The 15,651-nt window shown below is 38.4% G+C and overlaps 1 protein-coding gene across 1 annotated transcript; it reads right to left on the bottom strand.

The window, feature by feature from the left end:
- Positions 1-4,755: 4,755 nt before the first annotated feature.
- Positions 4,756-15,425, bottom strand: chata (choline O-acetyltransferase a). The gene is made up of 15 exons (XM_008429540.2): positions 15,098-15,425; positions 14,358-14,423; positions 13,920-14,111; positions 12,828-12,946; positions 12,687-12,740; positions 12,430-12,610; positions 11,601-11,778; positions 11,231-11,400; positions 9,874-9,974; positions 9,657-9,785; positions 9,442-9,564; positions 9,219-9,360; positions 7,726-7,788; positions 7,499-7,636; positions 4,756-5,157 (listed from the first exon to the last, which is right to left on the bottom strand). The coding sequence occupies exons 2-15, from the start codon at positions 14,403-14,405 to the stop codon at positions 4,765-4,767; spliced, it is 2,031 nt and encodes a 676-aa protein (XP_008427762.1). The 5' UTR covers positions 14,406-14,423; positions 15,098-15,425; the 3' UTR covers positions 4,756-4,764.
- Between the last annotated feature and the right edge of the window lie 226 nt (positions 15,426-15,651).

The raw sequence follows: 15,651 nt of genomic DNA, 5'->3' as shown, positions 1-15,651 counted from the left end.
AATTGCTTCATGATTGATTGTCCTACAAGCTCTCTGTATTGTGCATAATTCATAAATAAACCTGATTGAGTGATTTTACCTGAACAGTGCTTGGTAAGTTTTTTTTTCCACAACAATGGACAAAAACATTAAAGGCTCTCAAGTAAAAGGCGTGGCAGTTTTAGCTATTGTTGGACCCATGAGCCAATGCTAACATTAGCATATTAGCCTGCAAAGACTTTTATGCGTCATCTTTTCAAAGAAAAATTAACCTGTAACCATATATGCGAGTAGTAAAGGCTTACATAGCACATAAAAATATACTGAAGACGAATAAYTCACCTTTAAAGAAGCTCTGTTTCTTCCAATGGAAGCTTCCCGCACTTTACTGCGCATGCGCACCGCTGAGCTGAAGCATTCACTCCAGTGACAAAAATAGTCAAATCCAGTTTACTCAAAATAASGTAGTCTTGTACTTTTCTCAGGCCAAACATGTACATTGCTCACATTACTTGAGTTGAATAAACAATTTAGTGAGACTTGAGTAAAGCATACAAGCCTAATTTAAGTAAGAATAGGTATTGCTTTTTAGAGTGTTCTAACACAATTCCCAATGACTGAAGGTACAAACAGCACAGGCATGTTCTGCAACACAAAACTCATTCATGGCAGAGCTTAGAAATAACCTGTCTGCCTTTTTCATTTGGTGGTTTTGACCTCAATTCTCTAATGCCGCCCTGGGCTCCTGCCCGTGTCGCCCAGATTCAGAAACCACCACTGGTTAGAGGCCGTTAAAAGTAAGTTACACTGATTGCACTCATAGGAGTTTGAGAAATGTGAAGGAAAGGAACCAAAATTAAATTAAGAGTCTAACCTCCAGCGACTGAGCTACACTTAATTCAATAATGCAGCTGCTCTGATCCTTTCTGATGCTTATGCTGGAGACATTCACAATGCAGCCCAGAAAACCTGCTCTGGTTGGGTCAAAAGGACACACACTGGTGTTATCCTGCTGCTTCTTCACTGAGCAGTGGGAATGGAGGGAATGATGAGAATTAACATGGTCTTCAAAATGCAGGCATGACATTAATGCTTTAGAGACATATCTTGATATTGTCCAATTTGTTATGCTCTTTTAATTAGTTACTTTGCACGTGTCTATGTGTCCTCAGATTTCAAAGCATCGGCTCCATCTGAGCGCCTGCTGCAAATGTGTACAGATGAACATATTATTGATCACATACATAAAGAATTTATAGAATACTAATATTTTCTTCTTATGATTGCTGTCAGAAATATTCTTATTTGTTGTGGCGGCATAGTCAACTGTTTACAACAAGTACAATGTTGCCAAGTGCTGCCTTGATTGCCTCTTTTCCTAATTCTCAATAAGCCTCTTCATTATGGGGAAAGTGTTCAAGACTAATTTAAGCGTCTGGAAGTTATGTGGGAAGATTTAAGGATGGAACATAAGTAGCCTTGCACATTCACTTTGAATGTGACTCTATGGAAATTCAATCCATTTACTGTACCATCTTTAAGTGAGCTGTTGATCAAACTATCAGAAGATCCACTCAGTGATTAAAATAGTCCTCACTGTGCAGCTAAGCAATAAAAAAATAATTAAAAAAACAGAGTCCTTGAATTTACCTGACGTTGTTTAATTAAACATAAGCACTGCTTCTAACAGAACAGCCTTGATGTCTATTTAACGTTTTCCTAAAGCACTTCAGGCAAGACTTAAAAGTCCAGTGACTGTATAACTGTAACTGGATTTTTATCAACTTCTCCACGCCTGCTAACTACTGTTATGTGCTCAGACAGATTCTGCTGCCATTCACAAAACTAGAGAAGTGTAGCAGCATAATTACTGGAGTGAGCGCTGCCTATGTTTTCCTTGGATAAGTGTGCCAGTGCTTTCTGTTTTTATATTTGTGATGTACAGTCCTGATCAGATATCTTTCAATATATTTTTTAACCCAATAAGTTTAGCATTTTCAAAGTTTAGTATTTTTAGTGGCTAAAAATGACTTTATTTAATTGCTAGAACAGGTATTTTTGTCAAATATGTGAAAACTGATTTTGTGTCATTTACCTTGTTTCATAGTGACAGGGATACTCATATAAAATGTATATTTATTGTTTTTCATAATGTTACAGCTACAATATATTTCACAAAGACTCGGATTTGCAGACACCCATGTTAAGATCTGCTGAGTGTGTTCCTAATTAGTATACAAATTCTAGTTTGGAAATAAAGTTTAGAGATGTGAAGATTTATTTTGGCGTTTGCACAACTCTATTTTGGTCTCTTACAGTTTTCTGCCAGTTCTAAGTGATCCCCTGTTGCCTGTGAATGCAATGCTTAGCCAAGCATGAGAGAATTTCTTCCAGAGCAAATTAGTGATAACGTCTAAAGGGAATGATATTGTTTTTCTTTCTTTTTTTTTGTTTTTATGAACCCCCAAAAGTTTGGACTTGGTTGACTAAGCATGAAGAGCTTTATTTTTTCAATTGTTAAAGGAATGTTTTGTTGTCCCAGTGCTGATGGGGATTGCTATACGTTCAAGCAGATGATACTGAGGAGTAGTTAAAAAAAATAATCTCTGGAGATTTTTGAGAACAAGCTCTAAATGTACAGATGGCATGCTCAGGCTGTAGTTTGTGATTAGTGAAAGAGTCACTTGTTCAATTATTTTTTTCAGACTTTGCTAAACATTTTTATGTTGTTTTTTTTAATGCGTCACCATTTTCCTTATGTAAATCTTGTAAAAATATTTGTATACTAGATAATGTACTGTACAATGCCTTTCAAAAGCAATCACGCCTCTTGAATTTTTCACACTTTGCCACACTACAGTCACAAAGCTCAGTGTATATTATTGAGATTTTTCCTTATAAACCAACAGAAAGTGTGTAGTTGTTAAGTGGATTGAAAATTATCCATGGATTTCAAAGAGTTGCACAAGTAAAACCAGTGACATTTGGCGTGCATTTTTGTTTAACCCAGAGAAACGATGCTTTGTGAAGCCACACGTTCCTGCAGTTACAGTTTAAAGTCTGTTATGGTATGTTTCTGTCAGCTTTTCATACCGGAGATGTGGTGTCGAGGTGGTCGAGGTGGTGTCTGTGAATATCAGTTTTCATGTCTTTTGTCTGGTTTTATGTAGTTTTACTTACCAACAAAATCCCCCAAGCTCATTTTTGATCAGACAGGAAGTGTGTAAACATTAACTTACTAGCCTTGTCACAAATTCCTAAATGGGATTTAGGTCTGGGCTTTGACTAGGCCATTCTAACGCATAAATATGCTTTGATGTAAACCATTATATTACATCTTAGGCTTTGTGTTTGGCTTCATTGTCCAGCTATAAGGTGCAATTACCCAATGTTTAAATTCTTTTTGCAGTAAATTTTCTTCCAGGATTACCCTGTATTTACCTCCATCTATTACCCTATTAACTCTCACCAGCATGATGCTGCCACTGCTATGTTTCACCAAATGGTTTGTTAAAGGTGATATGCTTGAGTAGTTTTATACCACACATTGTATTTTGCAAGTTGCCCAGCAAGTTGGATTTTTGGGTCTAATCTGACAGCCTTAATGTTTTCCGTTTCCCTCTCTCTTATTGCTCGCCTTCAAAAATATTTCTTCTTGTCGTTTTTCCATAAAGGACAGATTTGTGGAGTCCATAAACAGTTGTGATGTGAACAGATTCTCCCACCTGAGTTCCTTCAATGATGCAGCATGCTTTTTAGCTGTTTGACTGACTGATGTTGTCCTGGCATTCGGCATAAGGAGGCGGCCATGTTGCTGTAGCTCATCCACTGAACAGAGCCAGATGAGACTTTTAAAACTTGCTGCTTGTTTCCTGCTGTTTTCTTACAAACTTCTGAGGCTTTGGTTTCAATCATTTTTTTTAATGTCTTAGATTTTACAATAACAACACATCAACATTAAAGAACAACAATAATTTCTCATTTGCGCGTTTCATGTACTTACTTTTGTAACTTCAACTCCTAGCTTGTTGCATTTAAATAAAGCAGTTAAGTTGTGTCTTCTGCTCGTAGACGCTAGTAGTGTCTCTTCTAAAATACTGTAAACTTTGATTTTATTTGTACATAAGCACAGTGTCAGTCCCAGTGTGTGGCACACAGCTGATACACATAGTGAATTTAAAACAAATTATTTCATCAAATTATATCTTATTTGGGAAACTCCAGAACAGAGCACAATGCTGGTACAATACAGATGGTAAAAAAACCCAGCAAAATGATATTACACTGAAGACTGCAGTAAGCAAAGTAAATAATTAGATATCAGTGAACAATTAGATCACATCAAGCAGACGGGTGCAATAACTCACAGCTGTAGTCAAGCTTCATTTAAAAGATGATGCTAACGTGTAAACTAAAACACATCATTATTCTTCTTTGGCTAGAATATCTCTGGTTGTGCAAAATATAAATTGTTTTCAAATATGGTTCTCTTTCCCATCTACATATATCTATAGATAGATATGCATATGTATATATTGGTAATTTGAACTTATTTATTCTACTGATACTTTTGACAACAGACATAAAGCTTCACCCATAAAAAAAATAATTATTTCAAAGTCTAATAATAGTTCACAGTACAGCAGAAATTATTACACATCAATATAACATTTTTCATCACAGTTACTTTGTGGAAAATACAGTATTGCACCATAATACACTTCAATACACACCACATGTAATGTTAGTGGCAGAGTTTTCTCAGATTGACTTTTGTTTTTTTTTTTAAAACTTGCCTTTTGCAGAAGTCCTGGTTTTGGCCTCTGTAAAAGATGGTTCTGGACTTTTCACCAGAACCTGTGGATTTGTTGGTTGACTCTTGGTCGAGTCTTGTGATGTTTTACCCTTTGTTTCCGTCTGCGTTTGCTTCTCCGTCGTCTGATTGTTTCGTCTTTGCTCGGCCGGGTCGGGGCCACCGTTGCACCTATTGCACAGATCCATCATGTCCTGAAGGCCCTGCACCAAGCACTTGACAAATTTCACTGAACACGTCTGCGGGCTCTCGTGGAAACTGGACACTGAGAAGATGATGTGGTCTGACTGAGGGTTGTAGCAAGCGCCGTATCCATCGGGCACCACTGGTCCATAGCAGCAGAACATCTCTACAGTTGTTGGGACCTGAGAGAAGAGTTACTACTTACTACTGAACCACAGACAGTTAAACACTTCTATGATAAAGCACAATTTGGAGAAGACTTACAATTGCTATAAATAAGTAGAAACGTTTTTAGATTGTAAAGGGAAGTGGAGTTGACCTTACTCCCACGGGGGATCTAAAGGTGAAATAATAATGATGTAACCGCAGTTAAAGTTGATCAGAGTTTAATGAAGGTTGTTGACTTGTAGTGACGTGAATTGTCAGACAGAGTCTAGGGGAGTGACTAGGAAAAAGGGGAACTGAAAGGAGAACAAGGGTGATCAACCAGAGCACAAGAGGCATGAACCCAGACAAAAGAGGAGCCAAAGAAAGGAGTGTCTCTCAGATTCAGCGGGGAGGGGAAGGTGTGTTAGATTAAAGTTGATTTTACCATATTCCTTTGATGTAATGTCAGCACCTGATTGCTGTTGCTGACCCCTGCAAAGCATTACTAATTAAAGAAGCATACAAAATTATTCAGGAGTTGTGGACATTCAATTAATGTGTCACTGTAATGTTCGTGGATGGCAGTAAAATGGCTGTGGTGCATGATCCTAGAAGAAATAAGAAAGGTTGTTATAGGTTGCTTTTAGTCCAAATATTGTAAAATAAAACAGCATCCCTGGGACTTGACAAAGTCACTAAACTAAACCTGGATCTGTTCCAAGAGCCAGTGGTGAAATGAGAAGAGCAGTTGTTTAGTAAATGTGTTTTGTGGGAATTATCGAACTCGGGTTGCTGGTTATTTAACACATGGGAGGAAGCGGGGTGAGGCACTCAGACGTAGGCTGTCAGAATCCAGGCGAATCGTCTCTAAAAAACTGACTAGATAGATTCTTTGAGTTCAGCGGTGGGTTATACCCTGCAGATCAGGGATCCAAGTACCAGAGGGAACATAGCTGGTTCAGGCAGCGGCGCAAAAAGTGGGCATGCAACGCATAGGGGCGCAGCACCAGAGGGTCGCCAAAACCCCGTCTGGAGGGGGCAGCGCGCCGATGATGTTTTCCCATAAACTTCAGCGCGCCTTACGCTCCTTCGCCTCGCGCACATAACGAGGTAAATGTAGCGAGTTTTACCCTTCACGTATCGTCACCTCGGGGGGTGGGCGTCACTCCTTCACCCTAACGTTCCTTCCCTCGGGGAGGCGGGGGGCGCCGATCTATGTTTTCGCATCCACCTGAATAATGTGTAGTTGCGCCACTGGGTTCAGGTATTAACTGTCTCCAAGGGTAAGGTGAGGGGGTCAGGTGTATCTGTGCCACAACTGTGGAAAGAATCTCAAAAAGGGCTAAAAATTTCCTTTTGGTATTTTCACCAGTAAATCAAATAACACAACTCAAGCTGTGTTTTAAAGACTCTCTGCCCAGTGTAGGATTATCTAGCTCAGGTTTAAAAGTCTAATGCCATCTACACAAAACACTTCGGGCTGGGATTAAAACGCCTTTTTGCTCTCTGCATGTATTTTGTGAAGGGATTGATGAGATGAGTGTGGTCCAAGTCAGTCTGGCCCTGCTATGACCTCACATGGTGAGGTAGCCACAGCCCCAGATTGACTGACTTTTATAGAGGTGAGTCAGCTTTCAGGTCAGGGGAGGGAAGTAGTGATGGCGCATGGTGTGTGTGTGTTCTGCCAGGAGCAGGATTTACAGCTGGAGTTCTACTGGAAACACTTTCCTCGAGCTACAGGAGTTCATTTTGGGGGATTTTTGACCATTCTTCTTGAAGTGCATGTGTGAGGTCAGACACTGGTGAATCTCTACTCTTACTCACTCCAAAGGCGTTCTATTGAGTTTAGGTCAGGACTATGTGGAGACAAGTTCAAACCAAACTTGCTCATCCATTTCTTCATGGATGCTGTTTCATGGTCGTGTGGGCCAGCAGAAAAGGACCGTCCTCAAATTACTGAAATTATTCAAACTGTTTTGGTTTGCTGATACACTAATGTTTGTTTCCCTGATAAAAGGGATTCAGGATTTGAGTCCTGTGTTACGGTGGATTGGCCACTGTACTTTGTGGTGGCCAATCCAAGACAAGTCTGAATTGATTTCCCAGACAGAAATGCATGGTTAACCTCTCTGCAAAAAAATAAAAATAATAATAATAAAAAAACAACATCTCTACTGCTCTAGAATCTAGCACTGAATCTGATGTTTTGCCTTTTACTTAGTGATATAAGTGCTGGTCATACATGGTCAGCTACATGGCTATGCTGAATGGTCTTAGGCAATAGCCACTTCACAACACTCACTATTTGGCAGATTTCTTACAATGAAATTATACTCCTGAAAGTGTATTGCATCGTAAAATTGTTTTTGAAATCACCTGACTTGTTGAGAGAATAAAGTGATTACTGATGAGATAAGCGTCGTCTTTGAAGATCTCGGGTTTCTCCATTTTCATTTCGCGAGCCGCCTCACGCAGACCCAGCAGGTGATTGTCTATTGCCATCCCAGTAATTGCCTAGAAGAATGCACACAAAAAAGGTATGTTATTGCAGTTTTGCAATAATTCAATGTTGTAGTAGAAATGCTATGATAGAAGAAGGTTACCATGACGGTATACTTTGTCTGCGCATTAATGGCACATCGCAACAACTCCATCTTCTCCATTTCCTGCCAGTGCAGAGGGTAGTAATTAATAGTTTGCTATTTTACAGCAAACTTACTTTAAAATGTCCTAAAAATAATAGTGCAAATAAGAGCAAGACTGATTCTGAAGCAATATTCATCTACCAGAAATATTAAACACATTTGAAACCATTCAATGATACACACCGAACAAAATCAAACAAACTTTTTTCTCACTAATGTCAAATAAGATTAAACATTGCAGTTTTTGATCAGTTAGGGTTTTCACCATTATTATGTTTTTGCAAATACAAGAACAATGAGTGAGATACATTTCTGAATAAATGTTTTTTTTTTTTTCTTATTTTCTAGTACAGTGGCGCAGTTGGTAGAGCTGTTGCCTTGCAGCAAGAAGGTTCTGGGTTCGATTCCCGGCCCCGGTCTTTCTGCATGGAGTTTGCATGTTCTCCCTGTGCATGCGTGGGTTTTCTCCGGGTACTCCGGTTTCCTCCCACAGTCCAAAAACATGACTGTCAGGTTAATTGGCCTCTCCAAATTGCCCCTAGGTGTGAGTGTGTGTGTGTATGCATGATTGTTTGTCCTGTGTATCTCTGTGTTGCCCTGCGACAGACTGGCGACCTGTCCAGGGTGAACCCCGCTTCTTGCCCGGAACGCCAGCTGGAGATGGGCACCAGCATCCCTCCTGACCCCACTGAGGGACAAGGGTGTCAAGAAAATGGATGGATGGATTTTCTAGTTCAGAATTTAATATTTATTTTCATTTTATTATAACTGCCTTTTGAACTGTATGGTTTTGGAAAAAATGTGTGTGTGTATCCTTCTACAAGCTTATTGCATGAGTTTACTGTAATTTTGGTGAATTACTCCTGATGTTACCAAGTCAAGTTTGTAGGCTGCCTTACTCACACACACCTTTTCAATGGTACTTTGTGGTGGCCAATCCAAGACAGTGACTTTGTTGTTCTTCGGCTGGAGTTATTGATCTAGCCATATGATTTCGGTCCATTTGGAAAAGCTTGTTGTATCCAAGGCTTATCTTCCTGGCTTGTGACTTGAGGACTTTCTGGCTTTTTTGTGTTGCTTTTGAATAATGGCTTCTTCTTCTCTGAGTGGGTTTTCAGGTCCAACAGGACTTTTTTCACGGTGGGCATAAAGCCTTTTGCCAAATATAGGCGACAGTCAGCGTCTTTGTGAGGTCTTTTGCTTTAGATCAGGGTTAAAGGTCCCATTTTGCACAAATTTAGGTTGGACATTCTCATGCGGTTGATACTTGTATGGAAACAAAAAAAATGCTTGAAATCCTTCCCCCTCGTTTATTAATTTTGAATTTACTATGTAAAATTTACTTTTCACTTTACCAAACACAGAAAATGATTGTCTAACTTAATGTCAGGCTGTGAAAAAAATTATGTTTATAGTTAACAATCTAGTTTCAACACTTTGAAGCATCTTACTCTTGAGATGAGCTTCCTATCAGTCATTGCTCTAACAAAGGCCAAAGCTTCAGGTGTGGCCGAGCGAATGTTGTCAACTCTGCCCTGCTGAAAGCGACGCGTGGAAGCGCTCTCGTATGTCGACACCGCTCTGCCATGACACCTGTAGTTAAAAACCAGAGGAAGAAAATCCTAATTTCTGAGTTTAAACATAAGGAATGACAACCTTTCATCTTTTTCTTACCGATAGTATGCTAACTGCAGAGCAACCTGGATGTAGGCATCCGGACTCATTTTCTGCATCTTGATGAACTCTTTTCCGTAGCCAGAGAATTTGTGGACGTTCATGTCCAGGTTCTTCACCAGTCTGATTAAAAGGGGAACAAACTTTGCAGCGCATCAAAAACAAATATCCACAAAACACATTTTGAATTCCGTCGTTCCAGAGGGAATGTGAACCTGTGGAGCTCGTCAGCAGAGGAGGTGAGAAGTTTTTGTATCTCTGGAGAACATTTCCAGCGCAGTCTGCGTGGCGCAGGCAGCTCACTTACACTCGCAGCCCTGACCAGCTTTGATGGGCTGCCAATCCTGATGTCACATGGGGAGAGAAAAAAATAGCATTGCTTTAATAAGAATTTGGAATCTGTTATGCATCATAAAAAAAATAATTTCTTACATGTATTTAAGGAGATACTCTGAGCACTGCACAAGAACAATTCCTTCGAATGGAGAGTGTTCACACACGACTCCACAGCAGCCGTCAGCACCTACAATAAACTGAAAAAGAAGCATTTTAGTGGGATTCATCAAATGCTTAAGATTATTTGACACTTCAGTTCGGTGTAGGTGTGTTGTTTGATTCTTTAGGAGGGTATCATCTGCACACTGCACAGTAGGGGGAAGCCTTGAACTTCTCCTGTAAATGTCATTTATCAATGTCTGAATGTCTTTTATGAGCATTAATGTCAAAATAAAAACTGTAGATCTGCTGCAAACTGAACATAAAATTTCTAATGCCAACTTTAGTTCTCCAATTTCATTCCTTCGAACATTACTTTTACATTGATTTGCAAAATAAATTGAATGCTGTTGCTGAAGTACAAAAGAATATTTGATCGTTTACTTTTTCTTTTCATTAAAAAATCAGTAATTCATGTTTAAATAACACGTGGCTTTCTAAGCAACAGTATCTTGGAAAAATTGTCATACTCCTTGAACTTTGTCACACAGAAATTACACAGATACGTTTTTTTTTTTTTAAATGGATGTGTGCTTGGTCCCACAGAGTTAATATCAACTCTGTGGGAGTTAAATCAACACTGGGAATTATGTTGTTAACTCCCACAGAGTTTATATTAACACTTTTTCAGTGTTTATATAGTCCACACTCTTCAGAGTTAAATTAACACTGGGCTTTTGGCTGTGTAGCGCAACACTTCAAAACAGACAAAAAAAAAAAAAAACAGATGCATGGTTTTATTTTTTAATCAGTTAACTTTGAGCTTTTACTTGAACTTTAACCCCTGCGCCACCACAGCATACCCTGCCAGTAGAATTTTAAAACTCAGATTTCTATGTTGTTCTATTCTTTACAGTGTTCTGTGTTAGATTAACACATTTATAGTGTAACTTTTGACAATATACACTAKTTTTTGGGTAAAWTAACACKGAARTKYATTTGAKTTCAACTACTGTGAGTGTTGAATCAACTCTATCAGAAATAACACATTCAAAAGTGTAACTTCTACACCATCCAGTGTGGACCTATATAGACACCTTAAAAGTGTAAAATTTAACTCTGTAGGAGTTGATGGAACACTTCCAACTTTGCTGTGTGGCTGAATGTTTATGTGAACCTTGTTATAGTTTCAAGGCCTTCAGTCTCTAACAGCTTTTCATTCAGGATTGCTTTTGCATTTCTTCATCTACCTTCACATCAACACTAGCTACTACTTGTTTGCATTGGGCTATCGTGTTAACTCAAAGCTCTCGGACGCACAATATCGAATACTACAGGGATTCTGCTCACTGACCTGCATCGGCTTGTCGTACCAGCGGTTGCCTCCGTTCTTGCTCGGCCCGCCTCCGTGCAGCATCATTGCGGCGCGTGTCGTATCGCTTTGCTCAGATCCGCTTGGGTCATCCAAACAAACCAGGCACAAACATCGCTCTATCATGTCCAGGGAGTCTCGGTTGGTTGATTCTGTTGGAAGAAAAAAAAATGTCATAGCTATAATTTGATCTTCTAAAGTTTTGCTTTTGAATAAAAGTTCCTTCCAGTCTCATGTGCGAGAGCGGCCAGATTTCTGACTGTCTCCAGTGCTGCACAGTCATTGCTGGAAACATTTTTATAAGAAAGTTCAGATTCTGTAATAAAAAAAAAATAAAAATAAAAAAATTCACCTCTCATTAGTACACTGCGAGCCTCCGCCCACTCTGTCCGTCCATTTGACGTGAGAAGACCCATAGGTGGAACAGGCTCATCCTCATTGGCAGCCATCTTGGATATCTTTTCCAGCTGAGTCAGCAGATCTCTTTCGTTCAGTCTCCGAAAATTGATCACCACATCCAGAACGAAGAACTGCGAGAGGTTCAGATCAGACATAAGCAGATTTTGAACGCACTGGTTCATCTGCATTCTCCTTCATATCAAACGTAGAGCTGGTAGGTTTCCGTATCATGAACACAACACAACATTTAAAGAGTACAAAATCCAAGTAATTTTATTGAATCTATTTGGTGACATTATTCTTTCAAGAAATTATATGTTGAATATATTATGTCAAACACTCCAGCTATTTGTCTGTTCTTGTTTCTCTCAAAAGGTTTTTTCTACATCTCAAACACTCTGAACTTTAAGGCTAGACACTGCAGCCAATCCACAGATAAAAATGATTTATTTTACTCCCTTTAAACCAATGTTTAAATTTCATCTTGTAATTCTACCATCAAGAACAAAGAAACCTAGTTGGTCCTTAGAAATGCTCAGTTATGTAGCAAACAGATATTTTGGGCTTCTGACATTATTGAACATGAACTTGTAAGCTGACACCCCAAATACCATCACACTAGATACAATAATAAAATTAATAGATCTTGTTTTACTCTAAATCATTTTTTAATCAAGTTTCTGTCCCGCTTCTTCACTCAGACCACCAAGATACTTTCTTTGGATTAGGTTTAATGCAACTGCTGTTTAATAAATGTACTTATGTGTTTCTTTGTGTCTCACCTGGTTCTTACAAGCCACAATGATGTGTTCAGGCTCTGGCATCACGCTGCTCTCCTGGGCCACCAGTGTGTCCCTGTCAGGCCCCGGTAGGCGATACGATGTAAAGAGGCGGTAGTACTGCTCCATGCACAGAGGTTTACCAGACAACTGGCCCCGGGCGTAATCCACAGGCAGGGCACGACTACACATGGGAACGCATGCCTATGACTGTCATTCAGTATTTTTTTCCTGAACAGGATAATTTCATGGTGACTTACGCGTCAAGAAGAGTCTTGTACTCCAAAACTCCTGAAATCAAGTGTGCAGCAAACCTAGAAACAGAAACCATGCTTTGTTTCAAAGCTCTGACCGCATGCACATTAAGTCCTGTCCTTAAAACGGTTTCATTTGTTTCCAACCTTAAAGAGTCGATGGGAGCTTTGAAGTTCTGTTGGGGAAAAACCATTACAGGACTCGAGTTGACGGGCAGAGCCAGTCTGTTGTTCAAGTACATGTCGCTCAACCAGTAGTCATAAACCTGGAAGGTTTTGCATGAAGTAAACAACAAACAAACAAAAGAAGAAAGTACAAAAAAGACATCGAAATGCAAGTAGAAGCACAGTTGCATCTCAAAGCCGAACATTAATTTAGTTCAGAAATTAAAGAAGTGAAACAAGATGAATCAATTCAAAACACACAGTAAAATATTTCAATATTTCTTACTTCTAACAATTTTTTTTGTTGAGAATTGATGTCAGGTAAGAAAAAATAATAATGAAATTTATTGGATTACATAAGAGCAACAAAGATTCATTTTTAAATACAGAAGTGTGGAAATGTAGCCATACAATCACGAGAAACACTAATTGCTGTGACTGTTGTCCAACAGATGGTAAATGATGTCTTCCAAAAGGAGCATAAGGCACAAATGATAATTCCTGATGAAGCTATCTGTTCACAGAAGACCATGGACAAGGACAACTAAAGTTGAGTGGAAGGAAGAAATGCAAGCAACGCCAAAGGCAACCTGTGCTTCCATAAGACCTTCAGCAGAGACACAGGTTGATCTCCTCCACGCTCCATTATTGCTGTAATTCGTACAAAATGAGCTCAGAATAAGTTTTGAGTCAAGTCGCTCTGCTTTTCAGTAGACTGACATTTTTGTATTGAAAATAAGTTTTCATTGGTCTAATATCAAATAACCATACTCAAAATAAGCCTTAAATGTTGAATTTCAACAGAAATATAACACTTGAAATCTATCACTCCTCTTTGAATATGTATAAAACATGATCCCTTTTTAATCTGGATTATTGAAATAATCAGATTGGAATTCATAGAGATGCGCCTTTAATTATCATAAAAATTTGGTTAAAACTTTTTCTGAGTGTGCTATAAGTTATTCAAGTCCTGTTGTGTCGATAAACGAATCTTTCAGTAAATCTTTTTAGATTTCTAAATCTTTAAGTACATTACTTACAATTCTTTATATATAAAAAAAACTTATTTACCCAGTTTGCCTTTTTCTCCCTCCTCTCCACAAGTTTGCTCTGCAGCAGCTCTCCCACTCCTCCAGGAGCTCCAAATTGCTTCACGATGTTCTGGGTCTTGTTGAATTGTTCTTCAGTGAGCAGGTGCTTCATGCATCTCAGGTATGTGTCCAGCGTCTCACTGAGGCTGGGCAACGGCAGCTTTGGCAGAGCCTGGGCAATATATTTGAGTCAGTGAGCTTTAGTAACACATAAAAACTTGAGACTAAATAGCTTAACCAATCACTCATTTCATCAAGAAAATTCCTAGTTTATTCTGTCTGATAACACAATTCACACTTTTTTCTTTTCCTTATTTAACTTCAATAACTATGAGATTTCTCAGGCATTAGTCAACATCTTATTTTGCAATTTTTTTTGTTTCATTCATATTTAAATGAAACTAAGAGCCATATTTACATCTCCGCTTGCAGAATCTTTGAAAGACTCCTGGTTCCGGATTGGCATCTTGGTGACGCGCTGTGACTGTCAAGCAGGTAGAGACATGAGAGTTTAAATTTTCCATTTATGACTACAATTTGAAGGTGTAGTATGTAATGATGCTTTTACAAAACAATGCTATTGCAGGGAGAATACCCTTATTGTGTCCATTGTTTTAATATAAATTGTCTTATTTGCATTTTTCTTCTTTCATTTGGCTTTTTAAAACACTTCTTTTTTTTTATTACAGTGCTTCTGTGTAAATAGGCAACCAAAATGTTCAGCAGACTGCATTTCAGGTGTCGGTCTTTAAACTAGAAGGAAGAAGTAACACAAATGTGGAATTGTTTTACACCTTTTGTGTGTAAAACCAAGAAGGGTCATCGAGAGGTTGAAGGTCTTTGAGATTTACCTAAGTCTTAGTTTTACGAAAGTAGTGGTACATATGAACAATTTTGTCACACTATGTAAAGACATATAACCTAATAATGTATATATATATATCTATAAAATAGTGTAATATTCCTTTATAAATCATTGGCCTTCTCATAGAAATGTTAAAAAATATCACCTGAATAAGGTGAATTGTGTAATGAAAAACTAACTAACAAAAATAAATTAAATCAGCAAAATCTTAATCGTTAGTATTTGTTTTCTTTCAACTAAAATACATGTGAAACCAGAACAATCAATGAAAAGAGAGAAGATATTTTACTCACCTCACATACAGTAAGAAAATTTTACTCCTCCTGAGGCTGAGACAGCGAATTCATGACGATGCATCATAACTTGAAGTCTTTTGTGGAATAGAAGAAGAAGAAAAAATCCTCCAAATTTCTCAATTTCTGTCCTTTATCACTTTGAGCATCTTTTCTCCTCCCTTTCTTGGCGTCAGTACAACTCCGTTGCTGGCTCAAGAGAGATGCTGAGAGGATCCCTCAGCCTCCAGGCAGCCTGGCTCCTCCCAGAAGTCCTGCTATTCGCTGAGAACTTTGTTTAGCAACTCTGATTGTCACTCCACCTTATTTAGGCAACAGTCAGAAACTGAGATCTTAACACCTTTTCATCAGACACTTCCCAGTTTTTTTTTTCTCACTATTTGCATGAAACTGTTTCTTACTAAGAAAAGATTTGCATTTTCAACATCAGAAATTAAAATTTCTTAAATTACTAAAAACTTCAATTAGTCACTTTTTATAAGAGCAATTTTTATTTTACTGTATGATTATAGTTCATACAGTAATGAATATATATATTCATTACTGTATATATA

The sequence above is a fragment of the Poecilia reticulata genome, linkage group LG15 (genome assembly GCF_000633615.1).
Source record: "Poecilia reticulata strain Guanapo linkage group LG15, Guppy_female_1.0+MT, whole genome shotgun sequence".
Classification (NCBI taxonomy): Eukaryota; Metazoa; Chordata; class Actinopteri; order Cyprinodontiformes; family Poeciliidae; genus Poecilia; species Poecilia reticulata.
Note: the sequence above shows the minus strand (reverse complement) of the source record. Positions and strands in the feature narration are given on the sequence as shown.

Excerpts from the sequence above, each read along its gene's own strand:
- chata (XM_008429540.2), bottom strand. The coding sequence starts at position 14,405 with ATGCCAATCCGGAACCAGGAGTCTTTCAAAGATTCTGCAAGCGGAGAT. Across the intron at positions 9,975-11,230 it reads GGTACGACAAGCCGATGCAG|TTTATTGTAGGTGCTGACGG; the intron begins GTCAGTGAGCAG and ends CTTCTTTTTCAG. Across the intron at positions 7,789-9,218 it reads ATAGGAAGCTCATCTCAAGA|GAAATGGAGAAGATGGAGTT; the intron begins GTAAGATGCTTC and ends CTGCACTGGCAG.